The sequence below is a fragment of the Rutilus rutilus genome (genome assembly GCF_951802725.1).
Source record: "Rutilus rutilus genome assembly, chromosome: 11".
In the NCBI taxonomy this organism is placed as follows: Eukaryota; Metazoa; Chordata; class Actinopteri; order Cypriniformes; family Leuciscidae; genus Rutilus; species Rutilus rutilus.
The window spans coordinates 2,072,200-2,099,987 of record NC_140216.1 but is presented as its reverse complement, the minus strand read 5'-3'; the positions used below and the strand labels follow the sequence as shown (position 1 = coordinate 2,099,987).

The 27,788-nt window shown below is 35.2% G+C and overlaps 2 protein-coding genes across 5 annotated transcripts; one reads left to right on the top strand and one right to left on the bottom strand.

Annotated features, from left to right (window-relative positions):
• Nucleotides 1–796: 796 nt before the first annotated feature.
• On the bottom strand, nucleotides 797–27,660 carry LOC311299652 (uncharacterized protein). Of its 2 annotated transcripts, none has more exons than XM_084423365.1 (2): nucleotides 27,494–27,660; nucleotides 797–2,232 (listed from the first exon to the last, which is right to left on the bottom strand). In XM_084423365.1, exon 2 carries the CDS (start codon nucleotides 2,150–2,152, stop codon nucleotides 929–931), a length of 1,224 nt encoding a protein of 407 aa, XP_084279491.1. In that variant the 5' UTR covers nucleotides 2,153–2,232; nucleotides 27,494–27,660; the 3' UTR covers nucleotides 797–928. The 2 variants fall into 2 exon arrangements, with proteins under 2 accessions (XP_084279491.1, XP_084279490.1); XM_084423364.1 differs by lacking the exon at nucleotides 27,494–27,660 and adding an exon at nucleotides 8,901–9,039.
• Nucleotides 3,089–25,626, top strand: LOC311299654 (regulation of nuclear pre-mRNA domain-containing protein 1A-like). Of its 3 annotated transcripts, XR_014629178.1 has the most exons (9): nucleotides 3,089–3,397; nucleotides 8,078–8,207; nucleotides 8,925–9,031; nucleotides 9,390–9,484; nucleotides 9,905–10,031; nucleotides 18,753–18,928; nucleotides 21,340–21,747; nucleotides 24,756–24,790; nucleotides 24,882–25,626. XR_014629178.1 is itself a non-coding variant. In XM_084423369.1 (7 exons), the coding sequence occupies exons 1-7, from the start codon at nucleotides 3,247–3,249 to the stop codon at nucleotides 21,493–21,495; spliced, it is 942 nt and encodes a 313-aa protein (XP_084279495.1). In that variant the 5' UTR covers nucleotides 3,089–3,246; the 3' UTR covers nucleotides 21,496–21,782. The 3 variants fall into 3 exon arrangements, 1 of the variants encoding a protein (XP_084279495.1); XR_014629179.1 differs by lacking the exon at nucleotides 24,882–25,626 and having other exon boundaries at nucleotides 24,756–24,848; XM_084423369.1 differs by lacking the exons at nucleotides 24,756–24,790; nucleotides 24,882–25,626 and having other exon boundaries at nucleotides 21,340–21,782.
• Nucleotides 27,661–27,788: the final 128 nt, after the last annotated feature.

Sequence of the window (27,788 nt, the reverse complement as noted above, 5' to 3'; positions counted from 1 at the left end):
AGCTAGCTATTTGCTAGCAGTAGCACATGTTATCATCTTAAATGCTAAGATTTACATGCTCTTTCAACCAAAGCAGTTGTAAGTAACAAAATCAGTCCACAGTCAAACAAAATGCTCCACTCTTCTCCACAATGGTAACACACTGTAATTTAAATGGTTCTAATAATTCCAATGTAATTGACCATTAAACACAATTACACACTATCAAGTCTTCCCCTTTTCTCATTTTCTCAAAAAAACATAAAATAACACTTAATTTTAACATTTATTCTCTCTTAATTCAACCATTTGCAAAGCATGCTGGGAACTAACAAGCACTGTCCAGTTTCAGTTAATGCAACACAAATCATTCATGTAATCCAACACAAACGGATTAAGTAAACTTAAATTTTATATATATTTAAGCAGATTGAACACAATCAAATTAAGTTAGGGCAAAATGGCAGTTGGCGTCGCACTATACTGCCACCCTCTGGATGTAAGAATTTTTTACTTAAACAGTTCTATGGAAGTTTTTTCCTAACGTAATTAAAATTAAAATGCTTAATGAAAATTAAAAATCAAATCCGAATGAGGAAATGAAATTGCATTTGAGCATTTGATTTATCATTTGTGCAGCCATTTTGATTTATTATTTAATATTTTGACCATTTGATTTATCATTTGAACAGTTGTTTTGAGACTTTAATTCATTATTTGATCTTTTTAAGCATTTTAATTTTAATTATGTTAGGAAAAAACTTCCATACAGTTCAATTCAAATTTGTTCAAATTGATTCACTTCATTTTACACGTTTTTTATGTTTCAATAGTCAAGAAGAGTCATGGATCTTTACATTTTTAGTTTGCAATTTTTTTTTATTTACACGGGTAATAAATGAAGAGGATGTTTTATTTACACGGGATAACGGGATGATGATGATCTTCATCAGGAGGAGCTGTAGTTGCGGTTGTGTTTGTTGATCAACAAGTGCTTCAGTTTGGGATCATTCCTGTAGCGTTCGAGCAGCAACTCTTTCTCTCTCCGCTCCTTCTCCTTGATCGTTTTCTTCTCCTCCTTTCTCCTGCAGGTGAGCAGAAAAAGTGGGAGTGTTCTTACGTCGCGCTGGATCTCATTCTTGGGAATGTCAGAAAAGGAATGGCCTTGTGTGACCTTGAAGTCTCTCATTTTACTGGGATCATCCTCATCTTCCTCAAATCCCTGGATCTCCTCCACTTGGCTCGCCCACTCTTCCTCCTGCACCTCTCTCTCCTCCTCCTCTTCCTCTTCCATCCAAGCAAACATCTTTCCCGGTTTCACTTTGGCCTCCGGCGTTCGGGAGCGTTTCAGAGAGTCCAGGAAGGTTTTCCCGGTGAACTCCACGTACTCGCTCTCCTCATCCTCATCCTCGATGTTCACCAGCACGAGTTGTGGAGACGGGGAAGAAGGGAACGGATGAGGAAGACGTTCGGGAGAACACTCTCGGAATGAAGAGCCTCGCAGGGAAAATAGCTCATCCGGTGCGGGAGTTGGACGTGGAGGAAGACGTTTGAGAGGACACACTCGGGATGAAGAGCGTCGCTGGGTAAATAGCTCATCCGGTGCAGGAGTTGGACGTGGAGGAACACGTTTGAGAGGACACACCTGGGATGAAGAGCGTTTGAGGGAAACGGCTTCATCGTGATCCGCTTGAACCAGGGAAAACTCCTCCACGGATGCGGGAACTGGTTTCTGAGGATGAGTGTGTGGTTTTGGCACTGGCGGCAGGAGTTTGAAGCGAGGAAACATCGGGATTTCTCCCTCTGTTGTCTTCAAGACGGAAGATCTCAGAGGTTTGACCTCCACGAGGAGAACCGTTGTCTTCCGTTCAGCTTCTCTAAGCTCAGTTCCTCCATCCATCAGCTTTTCCAGACTGAGCTTCTCTCTTTTCTTCTGACACACACGTCCGTTCTTCTTTATCTTTCCGAGTGTCTCTTTATGTCCTTCTCCTCTTTCCTCCTCTCTCTCTCCATGCCGGCTCTCCTCAGGTAACGTTACCTTGCGCTGTCTGTCGTCGGCAGTGAAGGCCTCGCACTCCTCCGGAAGTTTCTCTGGTTCTTGCGCCGATCTCCGAGGCAAGAAGTGTGTGAAACACTCCAACAGTTGTCTACACACACGGCTGAACTGCACCATAATGGACACCGAATGTTGCAAGTCAGTTCAATAATTGTCGTCGATATCTGCAGAAAGTCTTTCGATCTGTTCACTGCAATCTAACACACAACAGTAGAACAGAGTCAGAGCTGCAGTTCAGAGATGAAGCTCCTCTATGATGTCAGAACATGTAGAACTCTCTCAACTATTTGAATGAATACAGAAGCAACGCACACACACACACACACACACACACACACACACACACACACACACACACACACACACACACACACACACACACACACACACACACACACACACACACACACACACACACTCACACTCTAATGGCACTAAAATGAAATACTGACTGTTCCCAAACAAGTTTTCCTAACACTCCTCCTGCCCCCAAATATTAAATTGAGATAGTATCAATAAATGGAGTTTCCTTTAGTTTTACATTTCACTTTTAAGAAACAATAGTTAGAGTAAAACAGTAATATTATTACAGCTTAAAATTACTATTTTTATTTATAAAATTATAGATCTTTTTTTATATACTAAATACCTATTTTAATATATAAAACGATATTAATTATATTTTAATATTAATATTTAAAATGTAATTTATGGCAAAGCTGAATTTTCAGTCACATGATCCTTCAGAAATCATTCTAATGTGCTGTTTTGCTGCTCAAGAAGCATGTCTTATTATTATCAATGTTGAAAAATATTTCTTATTATTATCAATGTTGTTCTTCGTAATATTTTTGTGTTTTTTTTTTTGTGTGAAATTATGCTGTTTTGGTGTCTTAATCTGTTCCCTCTGTATGCCCCGCAAAAACTACATTTCCTATCGAAGATGATTAAACTCGTATTAATTATAATACTGTTTAGTAGTGTACACTTTGAAGAGGAGCTGAAACTAGTGTCTAGTGGTCATCGATGCGATTTATAACATTCCCCTAACATTGCGCGGTGAGTCTGCGCATGCGCAATGTGGCAAACCAGACCAGCCAGGGAATGTTTAGCTAGCGTGAGGAGTTATTAGCTTTAATATCCTCGACCTTCGGGTGCCTGGTGTGGGCAAGGAGCCTTTTCTACCCAACATTTACTTTATGTAATTGAAAATGTCCGTGTTCTCGGAGCCTGCTTTGGAGAAGAAATTATCAGAACTGAGTAACTCCCAGCAGAGCGTGCAGACCCTCTCACTGTGGCTCATCCACCACAGAAAACACTCCAAAACCATCGTCAAAGTCTGGCATAACGAGCTGAAGAGAGGTAAGGAGAGGCACATTTCACCACAAAACACCCAGATGAGCTTTAAAATGCGAGATTATGTCCTGGTTTGACGTTTTGAAACGAAATTAAACAGCTCATGTAGCAAACAAGCTAGCTAGTCTTGTAAGCTAGTAGCTTAGCTCTTCTTCATGTTTTGATTCCCTTGCAGGTTATTACTGAGGCAAAACCTAAATTACTGACGTTTAGTTTTCTTTATCAGTCAACATCACATCAGCCTGCATGACAATTGCAGTTATTGAGGCACATGTGTTAGGTCAGTTTCACTTCTGCAAACGAGATTTAGTGAGTCTCACAGAAGAAATATTCAATATAATATCTACATTAGATATGTTTTCTTCAGCTGTTGATGCTCCCACTGACCCTGGCAGCCATTTTGAAGCATCTACTTATTTATTTCCCTACTATGGCATATTTGGGGTTTTGGGACACAGCCTTTATTTATAGTATTTTTTTTTCTGCTCTTGTAAAAATGTCAACACACACACACACAGAATGATTGTACGTGTACCCAGACCCTTTCACTGTCCTGCATGTGTTGGGATGAGAGATCAGACCTCTCTGACCAGGGTCAGCTAGTCTGGTTTAGTTTAGAATCTACCAGATCTTTAGCTGGTAAGTACGGGGTTTTTTCCATCAGACACTCAGTCTGATGCCTGTTATTAGTACAATAACTACAGATGTTGGCTGTGATATTACCGGTTTACCCCCCTGAAATACCAGCAACCACAAATTTTGGTTTTGGATGGAAATATAGGGTTTTTCCTGGGTCAGAAATGGTCTTCGGTGTTGGTCGACATCCTTTTATTGCCCTCTTTTTTTTTTTAAAGCTGTGATTTTCATATCTTAGTTAGATAAAATCCTCCTTTGCTCGACCTGATAATCATTTTGGTATATAATCATATCAATATAAAAAAGTAGCATCAAAAAGTTTATTTTGACTAATAGTCAGATTTTCTACCATATACAGTTAACAGCTAGCTAACAACAACTAGCTTTGCACTTTTCTGTTTTCACCTCACTCCAGTCTAAACTAGGCTAAATTATTATTTTTTAAGGTAATTTTCCTTCACATTGTCATAAATAACCTGAAAATACTGTAGTTCATGAAGGTTAAATCTTACTAAAAAAAAAAAGGGGTAAATAAACACTTACATTCTCATTTTAAGAGGTTCTGAGTGAATGATTTGTTTGTAACACTTTACGATATGGTTTGATTTGTTAACATTAGTTAATGTGTTAGTTAGGCTAATAACTAACATGAACTAACCATGAGCAATACATTTCTTACTGTATTTTAATCTTTGTTAATCTTCGTTAATAAAAATACAGCTGTTCATTGTTTGTTCATGTTCGTTCACAGCGCATTAACTATGTTCATTCTGTTGTACATCACTCACCGATCAAAAGGCTTTGGCGGGAAAACCCCTGAAATAGTGAGGGTTTAAAAGGGATAATTCACCCAAAAATGAAAGTTACATCATCATTTACTCGCCTGTTTCATACCTGTTTAAATCTCTGTATTTTGATGAACACAAAAGAAGATATCTTGAAGGGTGTTTGTAACCGTACAATTGTGTGGCACCATTGATTTCCATATTTGATTTCCATTTCCACTGATTTCCAAATTTTTGAAGAATGTCGTATTTGTAACCAAACCGTTTCTGGTCCCCATTGACTTCCGTATGATGGGAAAAAATACTATGGAAGTCAAAGGGACCAGAAACGGTTTTGGTTTACACACACATTCTTCAAAGTATTTTCCTTTGTGTTCAACAGAACAAAGAAACTCATACAGGTTTGGAACAACATGAGGGCGAGTAAATTATGACAATTTTCATTTTTGGGACGAACTATCACTTTAATTAGTGCTTCTCCAATGATGCAGTGAAGTAGTAATGGATAAAAAATAGTTTGGCTGAAATATCAAGTACAACTTTCATCACTCATATAGTTTTAATTACTCAGTTAATTACAGTTTTTGTGTCTTTTTTCAGCTAAATAAAAGCTTTAATTTCATTTTGGTACACCACTATTTACCAGTGTGTAATAATCCAAGAGATTACAGATTTTTATGGAAGCTTGTTTCCGCCACTGAATAATAAATAAATAATAATAATTGCGTCTTTTTATCTCACAATTCTGACTTTTTTTCTCAGAATTGTGAGAAATAAAGTCACAATTGTGAGAAATAGTCGCAATTGCGAGATATAAAGTCGCAATTGTGAGAAATAAAGTCGCAATTGTGAGAAATAAAGTCGCAATTGTGAGAAATAAAGTCGCAATTGTGAGAAATAAAGTCGCAATTCTGAGAAATAGTCGCAATTGCGAGATATAAAGTCGCAATTCTGAGAAATAGTTGCAATTGTGAGATATAAACTATTCTGAGGTAAAAAAAAAAGTTTTTTCCCTTAGAATTGGACTTTATATCTCACAATTGTGAGAAAAGATGTCAGAATTGCGATATAAACTCGCAATTATGTTATATGGAATCTTTATAACACGCAATTGCGACTTTATTTCACGCAATTCTGACTTTATATCTCGCAATTCTGAGAAATAAAGTCAGAATTGCGAGATGTAAACTTGCAATTGTGAGATAAAAAGTCGCAATTATCTTTTAAAATGTTTTGTTTTGTGGCGGAAACAAGCTTCCATAGATTTTTGTCTCTATATGTGTATATAGCTTTATATACTCACCAGTAATTGCCTAGGGACCGTTTATAAGGCTTTGTGGTCGCTAGTGATATCATAGATCTGTTTTTAATCTTCTGGCAGACATAAACCAGTCTGATCCTGCATAACCACTGAAGGTTTGCCATAATGTTGCACCTTCGTGATAATGGCACATCATGTGCTGTAGGAGTCTGCTTTCTTTGATCAGCTCGGTTGTTATTAAGGTGTGCATTAAACATATTGACTTTAGGTCTCGATCAGGCTTTGAATGCACAGTTTAATGATTCATTTATGTGTTTGGAAAACTTGTCTTAGTTTGCTCTGGTAATTGTCTTGTGTTTGACTTGTTGCTCAGTGATGACACGGAAAGTACCTAATGCAGTTTACAGATGACATCACACGATTGAAATGAGTGAACGCAAGGCGAGGCATGATGAAGCCACTGTGAAGTTTGGTGTCAATCCAGATTAGAAATGGAGATCCCGGTTTTTCCCGGGATTCTCCCGTATTTTACCTTGCTATCCCGCTATCATCCCGTTTAAATATTTTCCCGTATTTTTGATCTTTCTACAAAAAAAATCACACTGGGCGCAAACCAGTTAAGCAGATATCCCGCCCTGCAGCTAATTTCATTGGTTAAGGTTACTTAAAGGTCCGCTGAAGTAGTTTTGGGGGGGATTGCGCGAAGAAGAACATCTCGAGGATGGACGAACATGAGAGAGATGGCATTGGAGACTATATATGTAATGTATTATTTATGTAATACAGAGATTATGTATTTATTTATGTTAATATCTGCGCAATTAATGTGTATTTAGCCCCCCCCCCCCCCCCCCCCCCCCCATTCAGATCTCCCGTATTTTGGTATCCAAATGTTGACAGGTATGCTCCAACTTCCTGGATGAAAATGGACGATCATTGATTTCTAATCAGAGGTTTTGCTCCAATTCATTATGATCCGATACAATATGATCCGATACAATAACCGATATGTAAATTTTGGCCGATACAATAACCGATAATTCCTTATATTTGAAAACCGATAAATTGGCCGATAAATCTAAATACAAATTTGTATATAATTTTAAGAGCCCGATTACAAAAACACAAGTTTCATCATTAAAAGCCATGTCCCAAACACACAATTATAATGCTTTAATTATGATTTTATGTAGCCGATATGACTGTACATGTTGCACTTCACTGTATTTTCCTTTTCAAAGTGATTCCAATCATATTTCAAGTTACAAAATAACTTTTAGAAGAGAGAACAAGTGTGTGTGTGTGTGTGTGTGTGTGTGGGTAGGTGCAAGCCACATATAATTTGAGACAAACTAAATGGTCCACTCAACACAGATTCTAATGATTTTAATATATGTATAATATATCAATATGTATAATAATCTGGTTTTTATTCAGACCTGGGCTTTAGATTAGCAAAAGCACAGCAGGGCTAAAATGACTTCGTGCCTCGCTCCCAGTGATTAGCATACGTTCCTCGTTTATTGTTGTTTAGCCTAGTTGTTCGTGAAAGAGCTTGGCCAATGGGAAGAGATTACAGTCTGATGATAATATGATCAAGCACAGACAAAATTAGAACTGTGTGTTTGTTTGCGTATGGGATTAGATGATGGGAGAGCGAGGCTATCTTTAGATCCTCCATCTCTCTGGAGATCTCATAAGATGTCGTTTCCATAGCAGTTTTTTGTGTTCAGCTGGAAGTGTTTCTCACACGAAACCCAACCTGTGTTCACAGACTCGCTACTGTTTTTGTTGCCTAGTGCTTTTCTGATTGCTATTCTTCAGTTGCCAGTGACAGTGTGACACATTTTTTTCCTCTCGACATTCAAAGCCAATTGTGTATAAATGATCTGATGTAATTAAAGAGCATATTCTTTTAGATCACAAGTATCTAAAGCATTATTCCTCCCCAGACGGCCTATTAAACCTAAGACGTGTTGTCCTCTTCTCTTTCTCTCTGCACAGCCCAGGTTTCTCGTAAACTGACCTTCCTGTATCTTGCGAATGATGTTATACAGAACAGCAAGAGGAAAGGACCGGAGTTCACAGACGACTTCGCGCCAGTCATCGTCGATGCGTTCAAACACGTTTCCAGGTGAGTTAGACCAGTGTATTTAGACTCTTTTAAATTGTCCGTGTTATATTTTTCTTTCTTGCTTAGTGGGTTTAATATATTGTAATCAGGGTTATTGAAATATGATGGGCTTATGATGAAATAAAATATAAATATTGGTTGAAAAACAATTAGAAATGCTGTCTTGGCAAGAGTTGAAGCACTAGAATTAACTGGAAATAAATACAAAAATAAAACTAAGGTAATGAAACTGGTAATGACTAAGAAAATAAAAAAATTAAAGAAAAAAATTAAACCTAATAAAACAAAATAATAAAATTACAAAAGCGCAACGAAAATCATTAAAATAAAATGCACAAATTGAAAAATAATATATTTTTATATATATATATATATATATATATATATATATATATATATATATATATATATATATATATATATATATATATATATATATATATATAAATTATATAATTGCACTATTTTTTTAATAATTAATCAAGTCAAATCAACACCCTAGTAAATTTTTCTTGTAAAAATCTTCAAGGGAATTTTTTATCAATTGAACACACATTTTTATGCGTTTATAATGCATTTTTTATGCATTTTTACGCATTTATAAGTATAATACGATCTTAATTTAAGCCCAAACATTTGCATTTTGCTGCAGTGTTGCTACGATTCTTCTTGTGGTAATGTTATATTATTTACCAAGATGTTATCCTTCCTGTGCAGTGAAGGAGACGAGGGCTGCAAGAAACAGTTAGGCCGAGTTCTGTCCATCTGGCAGGAAAGAGCCGTGTATGAGAATGATGTACTGGACAAACTCTCTGACGTCCTGCGTAAGTAAACCACCACAAGGATATACTGTTCACTACGGAAGCCATGAACCGCAACGTGTAAAACAAATAAATAAATGAAGAGAATAAAGTTGAAATATTTCGAGATTATCACAATCCTGGTCCAAACTTTATGTGGCATGTTGACTTCTACGGAAGACTGTATTCCTGTCATTTTGACTTTAATCTCGAAATACTTCGACTTTATTCTCGGAATGCTTTGACTTGAACCTTTTTTTTTTTCTTTTCTTTTTTTTGCGGTTCAGGGCTTCCGTAATTCACTGATTTGAAAGGTTATTGGGAATATTATATAGTTGTTTAGAAAGACTCCTCATGTTGAACGTCTCCTCATGACCTACAGAGGTAGAAAAGAAGGCCAAGAAAAGGCCTTACGAAGAAATTAAGGTGAACAACGATGACTTCGCCTCCCAAAGCTCGCCTGGTGAACCTCCACAGGTATGAAAGAACATGCAGATCTTTATCTTAAGTGATCCTAGTTGTATATGACATTCTTTCAGACAAATACAATTGGAGTTATATTAAAAAATGTCCTGGCTCTTCCAAGCTTTATAATGGGAGTGAATGGGTATATTTTTTCAAAGTCCATCAAAGCGCATCCATCCGTGAAAAATATCCATATTTAAAACTTTATCGACTAAAATAACTAACAACAACGCATGGCTTCCCTTCAGAAGGCCTTTATTAACCCCCACAGAGCCGTGTGGAGCACTTTTATCATGAATGGATGCACTTTGATGGACTTAGAAAAAAATATACCCATTCACTCCCATTATAAAGCTTTTTATTTTTATAAATTTTTATTTTTGGGTGAACTATCCCTTAATCCACTGTGTGAAGGCTTGTTTTGTGTCCCAGACTGCAGATCTGATCCGAGCGCTGCAGGAGCTTGAGAACGCGGCCTCGAGCGACGCTTCTCTCCGTCAGCGGATCTCTGCTCTTCCCCCGGAGGTGCAGGACTCGGCACTATTGCACAAAGTTACAGGTGAGAACACGCATGCAAACCTTCGTCATGTCAGAAGCATCAGAAACATACTGGCTGCAACCGAAATCACATACTCTCTTGAGTAGGGTTGGGTACCAGAGGCTGCTTTCACACCTGCCTCTTTTAGTTCGGTTGAATCGCACTAGAGTTCGTTTTCCCCATTGGTGCGGTTCGTTTGGGCAGGTGTGAGTGCGGCAATGGCACTCGGGTGCGCACCAAAACGAGGTGGTCTCGGTACGCTTTGAAACGAACTCTGGAGCGGTTCGCTTGTGGTGAGAACGTGATCCGACCTCGAACAGAACCAACTGCCAAAGAACTGCGCATTTTTGGACTAAACCAGTTGCCGTAGTCAGCTGCGCTGTGCATTATGGGAGGAAGAGAAATGTTTGTTGACAGTTTGCACTTTAAGCATGGCAGCTCGCGGACAAACCTGGAGTTGTGAGGAGGTGCGGCGCCTGATAGAAATTATTAAAGGATAATTCCGGTATTTAGCACTTTGAGTCTCTTTTCTGGTTTGTTTTGGATGAGCTAGAGTGGTGGACACAGAAATGTTGACGATGGGTCCTGTCTCGGCTTTTTGACTCGTTTAGAGTCGCCTTCAGAGTGGCTGGCTAATACCGGCATGCACAAACATGTCCTTAGGGATGCACCGAAATGAAAATTCTTGGCCGAAACCGAAAACCGAAAAAGAGGAAACCAAGGCCGAAAACCGAAAACCGAAACACCGAAAGAAATTATGCCAATTATTGTTAGTACCATTGCATTTATGGCTATGACTGTGTACTAAGTTTACTAAAATCAAGGCATTGCAATTGCATAAATTAATATTAAAGTTTCAAAGAATAAATCCATTAAAATTTTATGCAAATATTTATTTAGCATTTGCAAAGTATAAAATTAAATGTTTAACTTGACCCCACTCATGTGTAGGCTACATTAAATAATGTAAAAGCCTACTGGCCTGGAGAAAGGTTTAAAAATGAAATGTTCTCTCATAAAAACAAAGTGCATTTAGGTCAATACTGCCATAGCCCAAAATAATATCTGCAGTTATATGCTCATGGACGTGAGTTGCAAAAACCATAAACAGCTCAGGTAAACCTCTGAGAAATGACGGCTGCTCTGCACACACACGCAAAGGTCTCTCGCTCCCTCTCTCTGCCGCGCGCGCTACGTATGCGCGCTCATGCTCGCTCGCGATTCCGGGAGATTTAAACTAATTTGCGGGCATTAGGGAGCCGGTATCAATACGCGGGAGACTCCCGGAACTTCCGGAAGACTTGGGATGTCTGTGTTTTGAAAATCGCTGTCCGTGGGTCACTCTCAGATATATTTAAATACGTCCACACCGCAGATATGTAATGTTGCTTCAGACAAGCTCGTGCAGGTCGCGGTGTCTGCTGTTTGCGTCATCACAACATTTCGGCCGTATTGTTTCGGTGATAAAAGTCTTTCGGCCGAAAACCGAAAATGCACTTTTGGGCCATTTTCGGCCGAAAATTTTCGGTGGCCGAATATTCGGTGCATCCCTAGACAGGACCCATCGTCAACATCTCTGTGTCCACCACTCTAGCTCATCCAGAACAAACCAGAAAAGAGACTCAAAGTGCTAAATACCGGAATTATCCTTTAACGTTACTGTCGAGCCGCATCCTCGCTTCCTTCTCAAATATTATTGTTTGTCTAAAATGGTGTAGACAAACTATATAATAAAATATGACCAAGGATACAATCAGCCCACGCAGTCGTCTCTCCATAGTGAACAGCGGCGTGTCGTCTGCCGGATTTTCCTCCTCTTCGTTTACTTCCGGGAGTTCTGTTGGAATTTTCCCGCACGTTAATTCTGACCAATCGAAGTGCAGTTATGGAAATGCGTTCAATACACATCTGGCCAACGAGTGATGTGGATGTTGTCACGTGACTGCATTTTGGTTCGTTTTATCAAATCATGAACTGATTCTGACCAGAGCGATCAGTGTGGTGTGAAAAGGAACCAAAACGGCTGAAAAATGCTACAAAGTATAATTTTACGCCCTTGGTCCGGACCAAATGAACCGAACTACAGATGCGAAAGCACCCTAAGTAACCGGTATGTAACCGGACCGAATCAAAACCCAGGTTTCGGTGCCTCGTTTCGGTGCCACTTAAATGCCTCAGCTGTCGGTTGAAACGTTTGCCCTCTGGTTCTCCGAAACGGAGGTAAGAAGCATCATCACCGCATGTGATCGCTAGTTAACCCTTCGACGTGTACGATTGTTCACAGCGGTGTGATTAATGTTCAGGTCGCGACAACGTCAACTTCTAAATTCAAATCTGCGTTCGCGTGTTGGCTAGCGCTGAGCTAGAGACAGACGCTCAGTGCTATCATGACTATTCAGTGTTTTCAACCAGATAAGGTTTATTTTAGGTTTCAGACATTTAAATACACGTTAGTATTAGCAAAACAACACGTATAGTTAGTAAAATACACACTGATCTCTATGGAAGAGGCAATAACAATCCTTTCAATTATAAATGGATGACGTGTTTTAGATACACATTGAGTAGGTAACTATAAAACTGACTCTCTTCTTCTCACACTCCAGCCACTTACTTTAATGTACAGTACAGGTCAAAAGTTTGGAAACGTTACGATTTTTTAATATTTTCGAACTAAGTCTCTACTGCGTTTATTTGATCAAAAATACAGAAAAAAAACATTAATATTGTGAAATATTATTACAACTTAAAATAATAGTTTTCTATTTGAATATACTTTAAACAATAATTTATTCCTGTGATGCAAAGCTGAATTTTCAGCATCATTACTCCAGTCTTCAGTGTCACATGTGACATCCAGTCTATCACATGATCCTTCAGAAATCACTCTAATATTCTGATTTATTATGAGTGTTGGAAGCAGTTCTGCTGCCTAATATATTTGATGAATAAAAGGTTAAAAAGAACTGCATTTATTCAAAAATAAAAATATATTTTCTAATAATATAAATCTTCTTTACTATCACTTTTTATCAATTTAACACATCCTTGCTGAATAAAAGTATTGATTTATTTAAAAAAAAAAGAAAGAAGAAAAATTACTGACCCCAAATCACTGACCAGTAGTGCATATTGCTGTTACAGAAGATTTATATTTTAAAAAAATGTGCTGCTTTTTAAAAAAAAAATATTATTCATCAAAGTATCCTAAAAAAGTATCACAGGTTATGAAAAAATATTAAGCAGCAGAACAGTTTCCAACATTGATAATGAATCATCATATTAGAATGATTTCTAAAGGATCATGTGACAGACTGGAGTAATGATCCTGAAAATTCAGCTTTGCATCACAGAAATAAATGATGAAGTATAATAAATTGAAAACCAATTATTTTAAATTGTAATAATATATCACAATATTTAATATATAAAAACATTAAAAATAGTAATGTTTCCAAACTTTTGACCTGTACTGTATTTCGGGAGAAGTGGATGAATCTGAAGTAGGCCTAAATCTGACAGATTCAATTCTCTGAACTGCCGAACATGGCGCCGATTGTGCGCTATAGATCAACTAACATGAATCATGATCATTATAAAGGTTTCTTAAATGACAAAACACATTCACTCACATGTATTTAAGAATACAAATATCAGCCAAGGACTGACTGACTGACATGGAACGCAACCAATTATTTTCCGCGTCATGTTTAGTGTGGAAATGTAATGTCGATGTCCCTACAATAACAGACCGGCGTACATCTCATACATTATTCATTCAAGAACGTGCAAATTTACTGCAGCCTTGAGTGGATCCTGACGAGCGCTCATTGCCACAGCTGTAAACGTGACGGTGTTCTTCCTCCACGAGGGGTTTCACGTGACGCATTTAAAGGCTCGATGGTGTTTTTATCCCCCAACGGCTCCTTCCAGGCAGCTAACCCTAACCTCAACCCTAACCTACCCATGGCCTCGCTGCCTGGAAGGAGCCGTTGGGGGATAAAAACACCAACCCTAACCTCAACCTTAACCTACCCATGCCCTCGCTGCCTGGAAGGAGCCGTTGGGGGATAAAAACACCAAACACCCATTTAAAGTGATGCGTTCTAAAATAACGCTCACCTTGTGCAGGACATGCAGTAAGTCAGGAGCGGTGTCATATTTTGCCAGAGAAGTCACTTTTTTTTTTTTTTAAAGACTTGCTGAAATGTAAAGCTGGTTTGTCGCACACCAAGAATACTGACTTTGCTGTTATTAACACTGTAGTGTTATTTAGTGTTAAATTACTGTATTTGGGTTAGGTGGCTTAGGTTTTATTGTGAATTTATGTAAATTTTTTGTGTTTTGTACTTAAACTAGACTACTTATATTTATAGATTTACTTTAAAATGTTAATATATAAAATATTAAAATTATATTTTTAATAAAAAAGCCGTTCTATAATGCCATTCACCATCGTTTTGAGGCTCGCTCTCTTTTTTTTTAAGTATCGGTTCAGGCACCGGTACCGGTTTTAAAGTATTGATTTGGCACCGGTATCGAAAACAACTAAAAACGAGACCCAACTCTTGAGTAGGCTTAGCTTTTATTGTGAATTTATGTAAATTTTTTGGTGTTTTTTGTTTTGTACTTAGACTACTTATATTTATATATTTACTTTAAAATAAAAAAAAAAAAAAATAAAGAATTTTTTGTTTAATTTTTTTCAATAAAACAATTTTCATCGTTTTGAGGCTCTCTCTTTTTTTCCCCTTTTTTTTTTTTAAGTATCGCACCGGTACCGTTTTGAAAGTATTGATTTGGAAAAAACGAGACCCGACTCTTGAGTAGGTACTTGCTCTGAAGAAGTAAATGCATCTAAAGTATGTTGTGTATATATTAGTGCTGGGCAACGAGTAATCACATCCAAAATAAAAGTTTGTGTTTACATAATATATGTGTGTGTACCGTGTAGAGTTATTTTGTATATATAAATACACACAATTATATACTGTATATATATTTATACATTTTTATTAAATATAAATATTTTAAATATTGATCACACATTTTTCTTAAATATATACGTGTGTGTGTGTGTGTGTGTGTGTGTGTGTGTGTTTGTGTGTGTGTGTGTGTGTGTGTGTGTGTGTGTGTGTGTGTGTGTGTGTGTGTGTGTGTGTGTGTGTGTGTGTGTGTGTGTGTGTTTGTGTGTGTGTGTGTTTGTGTGTGTGTGTGTCTGTGTGTGTGTGTGTGTGTGTGTGTGTGTGTGTGTGTGTGTGTGTGTGTGTGTGTGTGTGTGTGTGTGTGTGTGTGTGTGTGTGTGTGTGTCTGTGTGTGTGTGTGTCTGTGTGTGTGTCTGTGTGTGTGTCTGTGTGTGTGTCTGTGTGTGTGTCTGTGTGTGTGTCTGTGTGTGTGTCTGTGTGTGTGTCTGTGTGTGTGTCTGTGTCTGTGTCTGTGTCTGTGTCTGTGTCTGTGTGTGTGTGTGTGTGTGTTAATACACAGTACACACACATATATTATATAAACACAAACGTTTATTTTGGATGCGATTAATCGTTGCCCAGCACTATAATATATTATATTTGTAATCTGGACGCAGTACATCCGCCATGTTGTCGTTATCATGTCATTCATAAATCCTCTCCTGTGGCCTCATGGGATATTAAAGTGTCCATCATAAACACACTTCAGAATCCCACCGGAAGTAGTAGATCATCCGGGTATTTTCACCTGCTCTGTGAATTCAGACGTACGTCTTTTGTCTCATACTGTTTTCACTCAGTATATAGAAGGGAAGTGTGTGATTTCAGACGCAGCCAATGTATTAAAAATCTGAATTATGATTTATGATTCATGCTGCCACCACAGTATGTGTTCAGAAACGCTAGGGCAGTGTTATTTAAGTTTTATTATAGTTTTATTAATATTTTGAATTGGCTTTTATTATTTTAGTTTTCATGTTAATTTTAGTTACATTTTTAGCTTTTGTCAGTTTGTTAGTTTTAGGTTTAATTTATTTTATATTATTTTAATATTATATATTATTTTATATTTATTTTTATTTTATAAAGGGGAAGAGAAACCGGTGTGTGATTTGTGTAAGAATTTCATGTGTGTAAAACACATTTTAATAGAATGTCCTTTAAAAACAAAAAGGATATTAGTTTTCAGAAAATATATTAATGGGCATTTTTAAAAAAGTTTCTCTTGGAATAATTGTAGAATTTCTATCAGATATTAAATTGAAAGATTCTATGTAATTGTTATTACTGTTGTTGTTATTGGTATACATGTCTGATTTTGTATATTGATTTGTTTTTTTTTAAAGACCAAATTGTTGAATTATTGTAAACAATGTATTGAAGTGTAATCATAATTATATTAAAAAATAAATTGAAATATTGTTGATTGCCATGAATATAGCCATTGCTGCTGATATGGCATTAAATCATAAATAAATAAATAAACATTTCAATTTTTGTTCATTTTTATTTCCAGCCCTATTGTGAGCGCTTGAGCACTTCAACACATAAGGAATATCCGCGTCTAATATCTGATTTGGCATGTAGTTTATTTTCTGACTGTAAAAATGTCGAAACGATGCACATTATTTGTTTTAAATGATTTTATACCCTTGTTGTCGTCAGTTGTGGTTGTAAAAGCAGAATGTGGTGATTGGTCGGTGTGGTATTAGTCCCGCCCCCTCCTGCACTGTGATTGGACGGCTGGGTAAAAAGTGACAGTGATGCGTTTTACCCAAAGATGAACATTTTTCTACTTTTGTTTTCCGGAAAAACACGGCAAGCGCTCAAAGTGTGAAACACTCAGCGCCTCGTTAAGCTGCTGACGACTGTGCTTGATCAAAAAACACAATTTTTTCAATTAACAGAAATCTTTTTAATAGTTTTAGTAAAATAATAAGCCCGAAACTTTCAGAGGGAAAAGTTCATTGGGGGTAATATATAGAACAATTTTAAAGAGCCTTTATGCCAAAAGGTTTTACATAAGGAGAAATGTATTAAATGATTGGCATAATACTTTGCATATTTAACAGATTATTTAGATTTTTTTTCTTCTTGTGATTTTATTACACCTATGATTTTTGCTCAATAACGGCACATTTTGCCCGCAGGCGATTGAAGACCGTCAGTAATTAATAAGCAGTGATCTAACTTGTATAGACTGAATTAAAATAAAACTTCTGATATTAATGTTATTATTAATTGTGAAGACTTCAGATGATGCCAGCTTTGAACTGACATAATAATAAACTATCAAATATGAATCTTATATTGTTTATTATCCTAATATTGTAATCATTACGAGCACAAGTTGTAATGGCTATGCTATCTAACATGTTCATTGTGTCGTCTTATTAACTGAGCTAAGCACATGACTTATTATAGTATAGTATAGTATAGTATAGTATAATACATTAGTTTGACACACTCATCTTTGACTTCCTAAACTGAAACATTGAAACAAGCATCTTCTGTAAAGGTTCTTTTTTTTACTGTAAAATTTTACTTTTTATTTCACCTTTATTAATATTTTGGAGGTGAAATAATAATAATAAAAAAATGAATAAAGGTGAAATAAAAAGTAACATTTTACAGTAAAAAAAAAAAAAAACTTTATATGCTTGTGCTTTTATTTTTATATTTTTTATTTTCATGTTAATTTTTTTTTTTTTTTTTTTGTAAAATGATTATACATTTATTTTTAGTATTTTCTATATTCTGCTGCCGGCCAGATGGCGATGTCACTTTGTAAAGAAACTGAACACATCATACGCATGCGCATGACGTCACTGTCTAAACGAACAGCCAAAAACGAATGAAAAGTTTTCTGTGTTTAGTTGAAACCGTCGGTGCAAACGGCCCCTTAGTTAATATCATGTATATATCAATAATCAGAATAACCCTGTGTTGAAGCGATATGCATTGTGAAAAGTGCTTTACAAATTAGTGCTGGGCAACGATTAATCGCATCCAAAATAAAAGTTTGTACTAAATAAATGTGTGTACTGTGTATAATTATTTTGTATATATAAATACACACATATGCGTGTATACATTTAAGAAATATTTGCATATATATGTAAATATTTTATATATAAATAACACATTTCTTAAATGTATGCATGCATATGTGTGTATTTATATGTGACCCTGGATCACAAAACCAGTCACATGTTACACTGGTATATCTGTGGCAATAGCCAACAATACACTGTATGGGTCAAAATTATCCATTTTTCTTTTATGCCAAAAATCATGAGGATATTAAGTAAAGATCATGTTCCATGAAGATATTTTGTAAATTTCCTACTGTAAATATATAAAACATGTATTTCTGTGAGTGAGTGCGCCACAATCGCCAACATAAATGAACAACTTTAAAGGAGATTTTCTCAATGTTTCGATTTTTTTGCACCCTCAGATTCCAGATTTTCAATAGTTATATCTCAGCCAAATATTGTCCTATCCTAACAAACCACACATCAATGGGAAGCTTATTTATTCAGCTTTCAGAATATGTATTAATCTCAATTTAAAAAAATGTACCCATGTGACTGGTTTTGTGGTCCAGGGTCACTATATACTAATAATTATACACAGTACACACTAAACTAACTTTTATTTTGGATATGATTAATCGTTGCCCAGCCCTAATACCGATAAACATGATTAGAAGTGATATGTAGTGTGTCGGTGTAAGACTGTCCTGCTTGTGTGTGTGTGTGTGTGTGTGTGTCAGATAAAGAGTCAGGGGAGCGTCTCTCTCGGCTGGTGGAGGAGGCCTGTATGCTGCTAGCGGATTACAGCGGGCGACTAGCGGCGGAGATCGACGACCGACGGCAACTCACGCGCACGCTTGCCATCTTTCTGCAAACTCAGAGAGACGGCCTGGCCCAGAACGAGCAGAAACTAGAAGTGGGTAAACTTAAATTGCCTTTTTTTTTTTTTTTTATTCATCCTCTTCTTGCCTTTCTCCAATTCTTAGTTTTTTAACTTGTGCATGTTAAAAATATGTGCAAGTCTTTACCACTGTACTAAAAATCCAACTTTATTTAGCACTGTGATCAGAGTTGCATTGGCTTGTTCTGCCTATAGAGGGCAGTGAAGTCCCATATCAAGCCATTTCAGCAAATTCTCTTAAAGGGCCAGTTCACCCAAAAATAAAAAAAATCTGTCGTTATTTACCTATAAGTTTTTCCCAAACCTGTATTAATTTTTTTTCTTGTGCTGAACATGTAGATATTTTGAGCTGAAGAACAGTTTTTGGTCCCCATTGACTTTCATACTATGGAAGGCAATTTATTTTATTTTTGGGTGACCTGTCCCTTTAAGGCCTGTGCATGAGACACTCTTCTGGGCTGGTAAGTATAATACACACAGTTCTAGTAAACGTTGTATGGGCATTAACCGCTTCATTTTCCAGCCTTTGCCAACAGGTAGTGAGCAGCTCCCGTGTGCCTCCCGATGGCGTCTTTACTGATCAAATACAAATAAAAGAAAAAAATACAAATCTCTTGTGTGCTTTTTTTTTTTTGCTTATGCACTGGCTTTCACAAATATATCCTTATTCTAGAGTCCAGCAGTGAAATAACTTACTGTGGGTTTTCTGTAACACTTCACAGAAACGTTATATGCTTTAACATTAGTTTTACAGTATTAACATGAACAATACTTTTGCCGAATTTATTAATTTTGGTTAATTAGAATCAAAATGTGTTTATAAGTGCTGATTAACAAATGCTGTAAAAGATTGTTCAATTTTAGTTCATGATGCCAAATGCATTTAAAAGTTTAAGTTTTAATTTTATACACCAAGACTAAAAGTATGAAAGTTTCAAGTTAAATTTGACTTTTTAAAGTCCATATTTCACATGCAAATGTAAAGTTGTAGAAAAACACACATTAACGGCAACACTTTACAATAAAGTTAAGTTGTAAACATTAGTTAATGTATTAATTAACATTAACTAACTATGAGCAATACATTTGTTACAGTATTTATTAATCTTTGTTAATGTTAGTTAATAAAAATCCAGCTGTTCATGTGAGTTCACAGCGCATTAATGCTCACAAATACAATATTTGATTTTAATAATGTATTAGCAAATGTTGACATTAATATGAACTCAGATTAATAAATGCTGAAGTATTGTTCATTCTTAGTTCATGGTAACTAATGAACCTTATAATAAAGTGTTTCCACATTAACCATATACAAATTAACTGTGTAAATTTATAACGCGTTCATCCCAACATATACCCTGACAGACGTGTGTTATAGATGAAAATATTATTTTGGTGTAAATTAAGGCAATTGAAACTAATTTCTGATGCTTTCTAGTGTTTCATTAGTGACACAAACATGTTAAAGAGTTAAAAAAAGAATAATTTAATTTACGGTGGAACAGAATAATGTTCTTAAACTTTTAAACTCCTGTCAATTAAACCTTATTATAGTATAAAAAATGACAGATTTATGTCAATAGATTCACTTAAACAGAAATATATATATCATCAGGTAATGTGCTTATATAAACATAAATGTGTAAAATGCTTTATATAACAGCAGACTGTGTTGTTTTTGTGCGTCTGTGTTTAGAATAAACAGTAAAACAAATCAAAACAGTAATAAATTACAGAAAGACTTCAGCTTTTCTTGTTGCATCGGTTAAAAAGCCTTGTGTTCAATATATAAAGACTGAAAAAAGAGGATTATTAGTTATTATTGGACTTTATTTATTTTTATTACATTTTTTGTATTATTGTGTTTTTGTTTAAGTGGAAAAAAGAGGATTATTGGTTATTATTGGACTTTATTTATTTTTATTAAATTTTTTGTATTATTGTGTTTTTGTTTAAGTGGAAAAAAGAGGATTATTGGTTATTATTGGACTTTATTTATTTTTATTAAATTTTTTGTATTATTGTGTTTTTGTTTAAGTGGAAAAAAGAGGATTATTGGTTATTATTGGACTTTATTTATTTTTATTAAATTTTTTGTATTATTGTGTTTTTGTTTAAGTGGAAAAAAGAGGATTATTGGTTATTATTGGACTTTATTTATTTTTATTAAATTTTTTGTATTGTGTTAAGTGAAAAAAAGAGGATTATTGGACTTTATTTATTTTTATTACATTTTTTGTATTATTGTGTTTTTGTTTAAGTGGAAAAAAGAGGATTATTGGTTATTATCAAGAGTTTGCTATTGGTTATTATTGGACTTATTCATTTATTTTTTTATTTCTATTTCATAGAGAGTGTTTTGTACAGCACCTAAAACACACCGGTTGTAATTTGCACTAACAAGATGTGTGTTTCTCTGTCAGGAATACAAGCGTAAACTGGCCCGAGTGTCTCAGGTCCGGAAGGAGCTTCGGTCTCGTCTCGGAGGACTCCCGGATCTCTCCCGACTCCCGAGCGTCACGGGTCCGTCACGGGTCCGCCTGCCGTCCTCCGGAGAACTTTACAACCCCTCAAACTGAGCTGGACTCTCGCCCCGTCAACTTCTCCTGGTGACTTTTGCTCTGGCTTTAGACCTGACCTCCCCTGGCCACTGTTAGCGGACGCATCGATAATGAAGAGTTTCGATGAGGAGCACCATCATCCATCCCACCGTCCCCCTCTGTGATTAGACAGCCGATGTGCATTAGGATCAATGCAGTCAAAGTTATTCTTGGATTACAAATCGAGGAACTTCAGATTTGTTGCTTTGTTTTTTGGAAGCGTCCATTAAAGTAAGATAATTATAAAGTACTTCAGCTCCTCTCTTGCTCGTTTGATAGTTCTCCAGATTTGTTATTTTTCTATCTTTGCAGTGAATATTCATTTCAGTGCAGTGTCTTATCATCAGCGGCTGTGTTTTAGTGCGGCAGAGCTGTAGGTAATGTAGGAATAAGAATGGTGGCTTGTGTCCGACACCGAATAAAACATTTTAAAAGATAATTTATCTCACAATTGCGAGTTTACATGTTTATTTCTCAGAATTGCGAGATATAAAGTCAGAATCATCAGATATCAAATCAAAATTGCATGATATAAAGTCACAATTGCGTGTTATAAAGTCAGAATTGCGAGATATAAACTCGCAATTGTGAGAAAAAAGTCGGAATTGTGACTTTATATCACGTAATTGACATTTTCTCAGAATTGTGAGATATAAACTCACAATTGGGGTTATAAAGTCCAATTCTAAAGGAAAAAATACTTATATCATGCAATTTTGATTTTATATCTCACAATTCTGACTTTATAACACAATTGCGACTTTATGTTTTGCAATTCTTACTTTTTAACTCCCAATTGTGTGTTATAAAGTCAGAATTGTGAGATATCAAATCAAAATTGCATGATATAAAGTCAGAATTGTGAGATATCAAATCAAAATTGCATGATATAAAGTCAGTATTGCAAGAAAAAAGTCAGAATTGTGACTTTATATCACGTAATTGACATCTTTTCTCAGAATTGTGAGATATAAAGTCAGAATCATGAGATATAAAATCAAAATTGCATGATATGAAGTCGAAAAAAGTCGGAATTGTGACTTTATATCACGTAATTGACATTTTCTCAGAATTGTGAGATATAAACTCACAATTGGGGTTATAAAGTCCAATTCTAAGGGAAAAAATACTTTGTTTATATCTTACAATTCTGACTTTTTCTCGCAATTGCGACTTTATATCATGCAGTTTTGATTTGATATCTCACAATTCTGACTTTATAACACAATTGCGACTTTATATTTTGCAATTCTTACTTTTTAACTCCCAATTGTGTTATAAAGTCAGAATTGTGAGATATCAAATCAAAATTGCATGATATAAAGTCAGAATTGCAAGAAAAAAGTCAGAATTGTGACTTTATATCACGTAATTGACATCTTTTCTCAGAATTGTGAGATATAAAGTCAGAATCATGAGATATAAAATCAAAATTGCATGATAAAGTCGAAAAAAGTCAGAATTGTGTGATATAAAGTCACAATTCTGACTTTTTTCGACTTTATCATGCAATTTTGATTTTATATCTCATGATTCTGACTTTATATCACACAATTCTGACTTTATAACACGCAATTGCGACTTTATAACACGCAATTGACATCTTTTCTCAGAATTGTGAGATATAAAGTCAGAATGGCGAGATAAAGTCAGAATCGTGAGATATAAAATCCAAATTGCATGATATAAAGTCAGAATTGCAAGAAAAAAGTCAGAATTGTGACTTTATATCACGTAATTGACATCTTTTCTCAGAATTGTGAGATATAAAGTCAGAATCATGAGATATAAAATCAAAATTGCATGATATTAAGTCGAAAAAAGTCAGAATTGTGACTTTATATCACAATTCTGACTTTATATCACACAATTCTGACTTTATAACACGCAATTGACATCTTTTCTCAGAATTGTGAGATATAAACTCACAATTGTTAGTTATAAAGTCTAATTCTAAGGGAAAAAACACAATTGCGACTTTATATCCTGCAATTCTTACTTTATAACTCCCAATTGCGTGTTTATAAAGTCAGAATTGTGAGATAAAAAGTCGAAATGACCTTTTCTATTATTTATTCTGTGTGGAAAACAAGCTTCCATTTATAAGAGCTTTGCAGTAATTGGCAAAGAGATTTCCCTGTTGGGATCCAGCAAACAGTAGTAGAGTATACCGTATAATATTCCAGATTTTAATCTCTTTTGGTGTAACTATGAAATCATGAAACCTCTCTGAACGGTCACCGGTCCTTTGCAACACTGATCAAACACTGTTGATCTTGTCCTCTTTTCATCCACACACACAGTGCTTTGGTTCAGATGACTTATTGGTCATTGTCCTTCTGGGTTTGTTGGTTGATGAGTGTGTGTGTATGTGCGTTTACTGTATGGTCCGTCATTGGTCTTCTGTGATGAAATCGTTTCCTCCGTAGCATCTGAAGGCGCCGCCGCTCTTCGCCTGTGAAACTTTAACTTATTCAGTTGCGAGTGTATTTTATCATCAGCCTTTGTAAATAACGTGTCAGTCTGAGCCAAATAAAGCTGAAGGCAAAGGATAAAATCATTCTTTCACTTATTTTCTTAGATCGTAATGAAACGAACATGTACAGTATTTTTGCAAAAATTGCACTTTGTTTATTTTTTTCCTTTACTAATTTTTAATCCACGTTCTCACAACTTTGTGGAAAGAGATGTCCACAGAAACAAAGGATTCTGATCGGATTAGATCACAAAATCTTGGTTTTGGTCTGGATCATAAACGTCAGTGTGTGTCGTTCAAAACTTTTCGGTAATATTTGGATGTCTTTGATCCAAAAAAAAAAAAATAATCTTGATTTTTGGATTTCAGGAACAAATATTGTATAAAATTGGTCAAATGATCAAAAAAAAAAAATGCATTTGTATCTTGACTTATACACATTTCTATTTTATTTTGCTCTTGATTGGTTTAACAGTTAAAGTAAAAAAAGTAGAAGTAAACATTTTTGCACCATAAAATAATCCCACAATATCAATATCAAACAAAAAGTAATATATTTTAATATCTAGGCACAATCATCAGAGATAATCCCTTATTGCATGTATATTTGTTTGTTTTTGTCGTGAGTCACATAAGAGGATGAGGAAGAAAAAAATATGAGAAATTAATTTTCGCAGATTTTCTTCGTGAGAGAACTCAAAAATGTGTCATTTTTCTCCCTTCTCATTTTCTCCATCACCATGTCCCTCCTGTGCCTCCGTAGGGGTCTGGGTGCTTAAAGGAGATTGAATATGGAAGGTTTGTTTGTTTATGTTATTTTCTTTCTCTTCAAATAAAAATATTAAAAGTAACCCCACATTGACTATTGGACCTGGTGTTGTTTATCCAGCCGTCTACACTGTGAAACGCATCTGGGAAAAGTGTGGATCTGGATCAGGGTGAGAGATGTTGCTTTGAAAAGACGGCACAAAAAAAGGAAGATGGATTACATGAGGCTGGAAAGCATGGGATTTTATTATGATCCAGATTACGTTTCCAGAAAAAGTGCCAAAACATGATTTATCAATTTAGTCACTTCCCTAGTTGAAAATCCCGAAGGACTGAGTACATGATCCCAAAGGGAATTCCCATGAAGTCAATAAGAATCTTCAGTTACACTTTATTTTAATTTTATTTTATTTACACTTTTAATTAATATTTTATTTTCATTGTTACAGTGTAATTATATATGTAAGTACTGAGTAATATTAAGCAACTACATGTACTTACTATAGGATTAGGATTAGGTTGAGGGTTAGTTGCATGTAATTATGCATAATTTACTGTTATTACTACGGTAAGTACATGTAACATATGTAACACAAGGACACTGTAAAATAAAAGTGTTACTGAATCTTCCAATCAAATAAGATCCGTCAAATTCAAATTCTAGTAGATGTTCTGTCATCAACATTCCATTTGGAATTATTAGAACTGTGTTTGGGAACGATGTCTTGCTACTGGACGGAAAGGAATTGGGCAAATCCTTATGAAAATGTCTTATTGAGAACAATGTGTTAAAAAAGACCCGACTGGTTTTGTCATATGATGTGAATAATAAATATGAAATATGTAAAATGAAAAATTTCTGTTAGTATCCTGCCGGATAGGTTTCAAATTTTATGTGTGTGTGTGTATATATATATAGATGTAGATATAGATATATAGATGTAGATATATAGATATAGATATAGATATGTATAGTGGTTCTCCAACTACAGGCACTTTTGTGTCCTTGGCCTTTTTTTGTAAATAAATAAACAAACAAATACACATAAATTGTCATTATGAAGCTCATGCTCCAACATCAGTCAAATCTTGCCCGTTTTCTTTTAAAAATGTTTTTGCAAGGCTGTTTATTAGCCGATTGTGCAGTTTTATGCTCGTCCCTAACCCAGACTGGCCCTCTTTGAATGTTAAAAAATGATATTAAAGGATCGATTTAAAATATTTTTTAACATGTTTGTCTTAAGGAAGAAATAGCCTAAAATAATATCATATACCATCGAAATTCCATATGTATATCACAATTTTAAACTATTTTTGGAATAAAATAAGTCTGTCGCCAGGTTTTCCTTCATTTCCACCTCCCTCAACAAAATCCACTTTAATAGATCCACCTTAAATATTTTATTTACTTGGTAATCATGAAAATAATAGTGAAAAGGACGTATTAGTTGACGATGAAACTTCAGGCACATGTGCTCTTCAGCACTAGAAAATAAATCAAGGTAACTCAAGCTTTTATACAGAGTATTTTTATTCAGCGTCATTTCCACATTGGCTGTAGTTCGGTTGAATTATGTACAACAAATATGAAAATAATGTATTTATGTTTATTACGAGTAAACAACATAATAAGTCCAAAAGTAGCTAAGCCTGACATGAGGGTGCTAATATTGCCTAATACTGCTAAAATATCATTTCCACCTCAGAGAAGTTACAGGTGTATAGCTTTGCACATGATATGCTGTTTTTGTGTGCTATTTGCATGTTCTCATGACATATTTGTGCTTTTGGACTGAGAACTTTATATATCACCATTCCAGTACACTCTATATTTATTTTTATTTATCTATATTTATATGAATGTTTTGAGCAGGTTCATATAATGTGCATATCATTTGTAATCATTATTATTATTTTTTTACTATTAGGTATACTGTTCAACTCATATATGTTAAATAACAAAATACATGGTTAAAAAATATTTTGGACTGGCAATTTAAGTAAAAATAAACAGAAACAATCTTTCCATCAAAACCATCATTTCCAGCACTACAGTTAAAAAAAAAGAAAAAAAAAAAAGAATAACCAATGATGTGGATCTAAATGTATTTTAAATCAAGTATTAATAGTTCATTACTTACAATATATGTGTGAGTGACTTATAATAAACATAGACCTGAGCAAAAATGAAATGCTGTAGGCAAAAAATCCCAACACGTGCCATTTAGCAACTTTAAATAAAAATGCATTAAGTTCATGAAGTATTAAGATTTATTTTGTTACATGATTGGGTAGCCACTGATGTTGTTGAATGTTGACTGATGCATTATCTTATATAATCAGTTTTTACAATATTATATTGTAATAAAATACATAAATTGAGAAAAGTGGTGGAGATGACATCTTTGAAAGCGCTCTTCAGAAAAACTGTTAATAATATTCCATGGAATTCTAAAACTTCCCACTCTTATAATGTGTTAGAAGACACATGAACGAAGCTAGGAAGATTGTTTTAAGTGTGTTTTAAGAGAGTGAAATGTCCATAAGCTCACAGTGGCAAAAGTGCTCCTAGTTGGAGAATCACTTTTAAAAAAAAGAAGAAAAAAAAGTTATGTGACAATTTTACTTTTGTGGGGGCCAATGTATAATTAAAGTGATTAAATTAGTTAAACTTCAGACCTAATCAACTTATTGAATGTGTTCGAGCTCTTCAAAGAGCTGTTAACTGATTACCTCAACAAAAGGTCAGTTTTCAGTGTCGATCATCGGTCAGGAGTTGCGAGCACTGAAGGTCTGCACACGGTTCGCAGTCACAAGGGTTCAGACAAATCCGCTTTTTCACAGAGCACTAAATATTAGACGTATTCCTCTTGTAGCCTATATCACAGCCGAGGGGTTAAACCTGTGGGATATGTGAAATATGCACTCTTTTTCATAAACAATCACATCTTCAAGTCACAAAATACAGAGCGGTTTGAGAGACTATTTCCGGGAATTCACTATAGGCTCCTGTAAATACAGCGTCACA

Bases quoted from the DNA above. Each gene is read 5' to 3' on its own strand.
- LOC311299652 (XM_084423365.1), bottom strand. From the start codon at position 2,152: ATGGTGCAGTTCAGCCGTGTGTGTAGACAACTGTTGGAGTGTTTCACA.
- LOC311299654 (XM_084423369.1), top strand. From the start codon at position 3,247: ATGTCCGTGTTCTCGGAGCCTGCTTTGGAGAAGAAATTATCAGAACTG. The intron at 3,398-8,077 runs GTAAGGAGAGGC...CTCTCTGCACAG, and splicing joins GCATAACGAGCTGAAGAGAG to CCCAGGTTTCTCGTAAACTG. The intron at 8,208-8,924 runs GTGAGTTAGACC...CTTCCTGTGCAG, and splicing joins GCGTTCAAACACGTTTCCAG to TGAAGGAGACGAGGGCTGCA.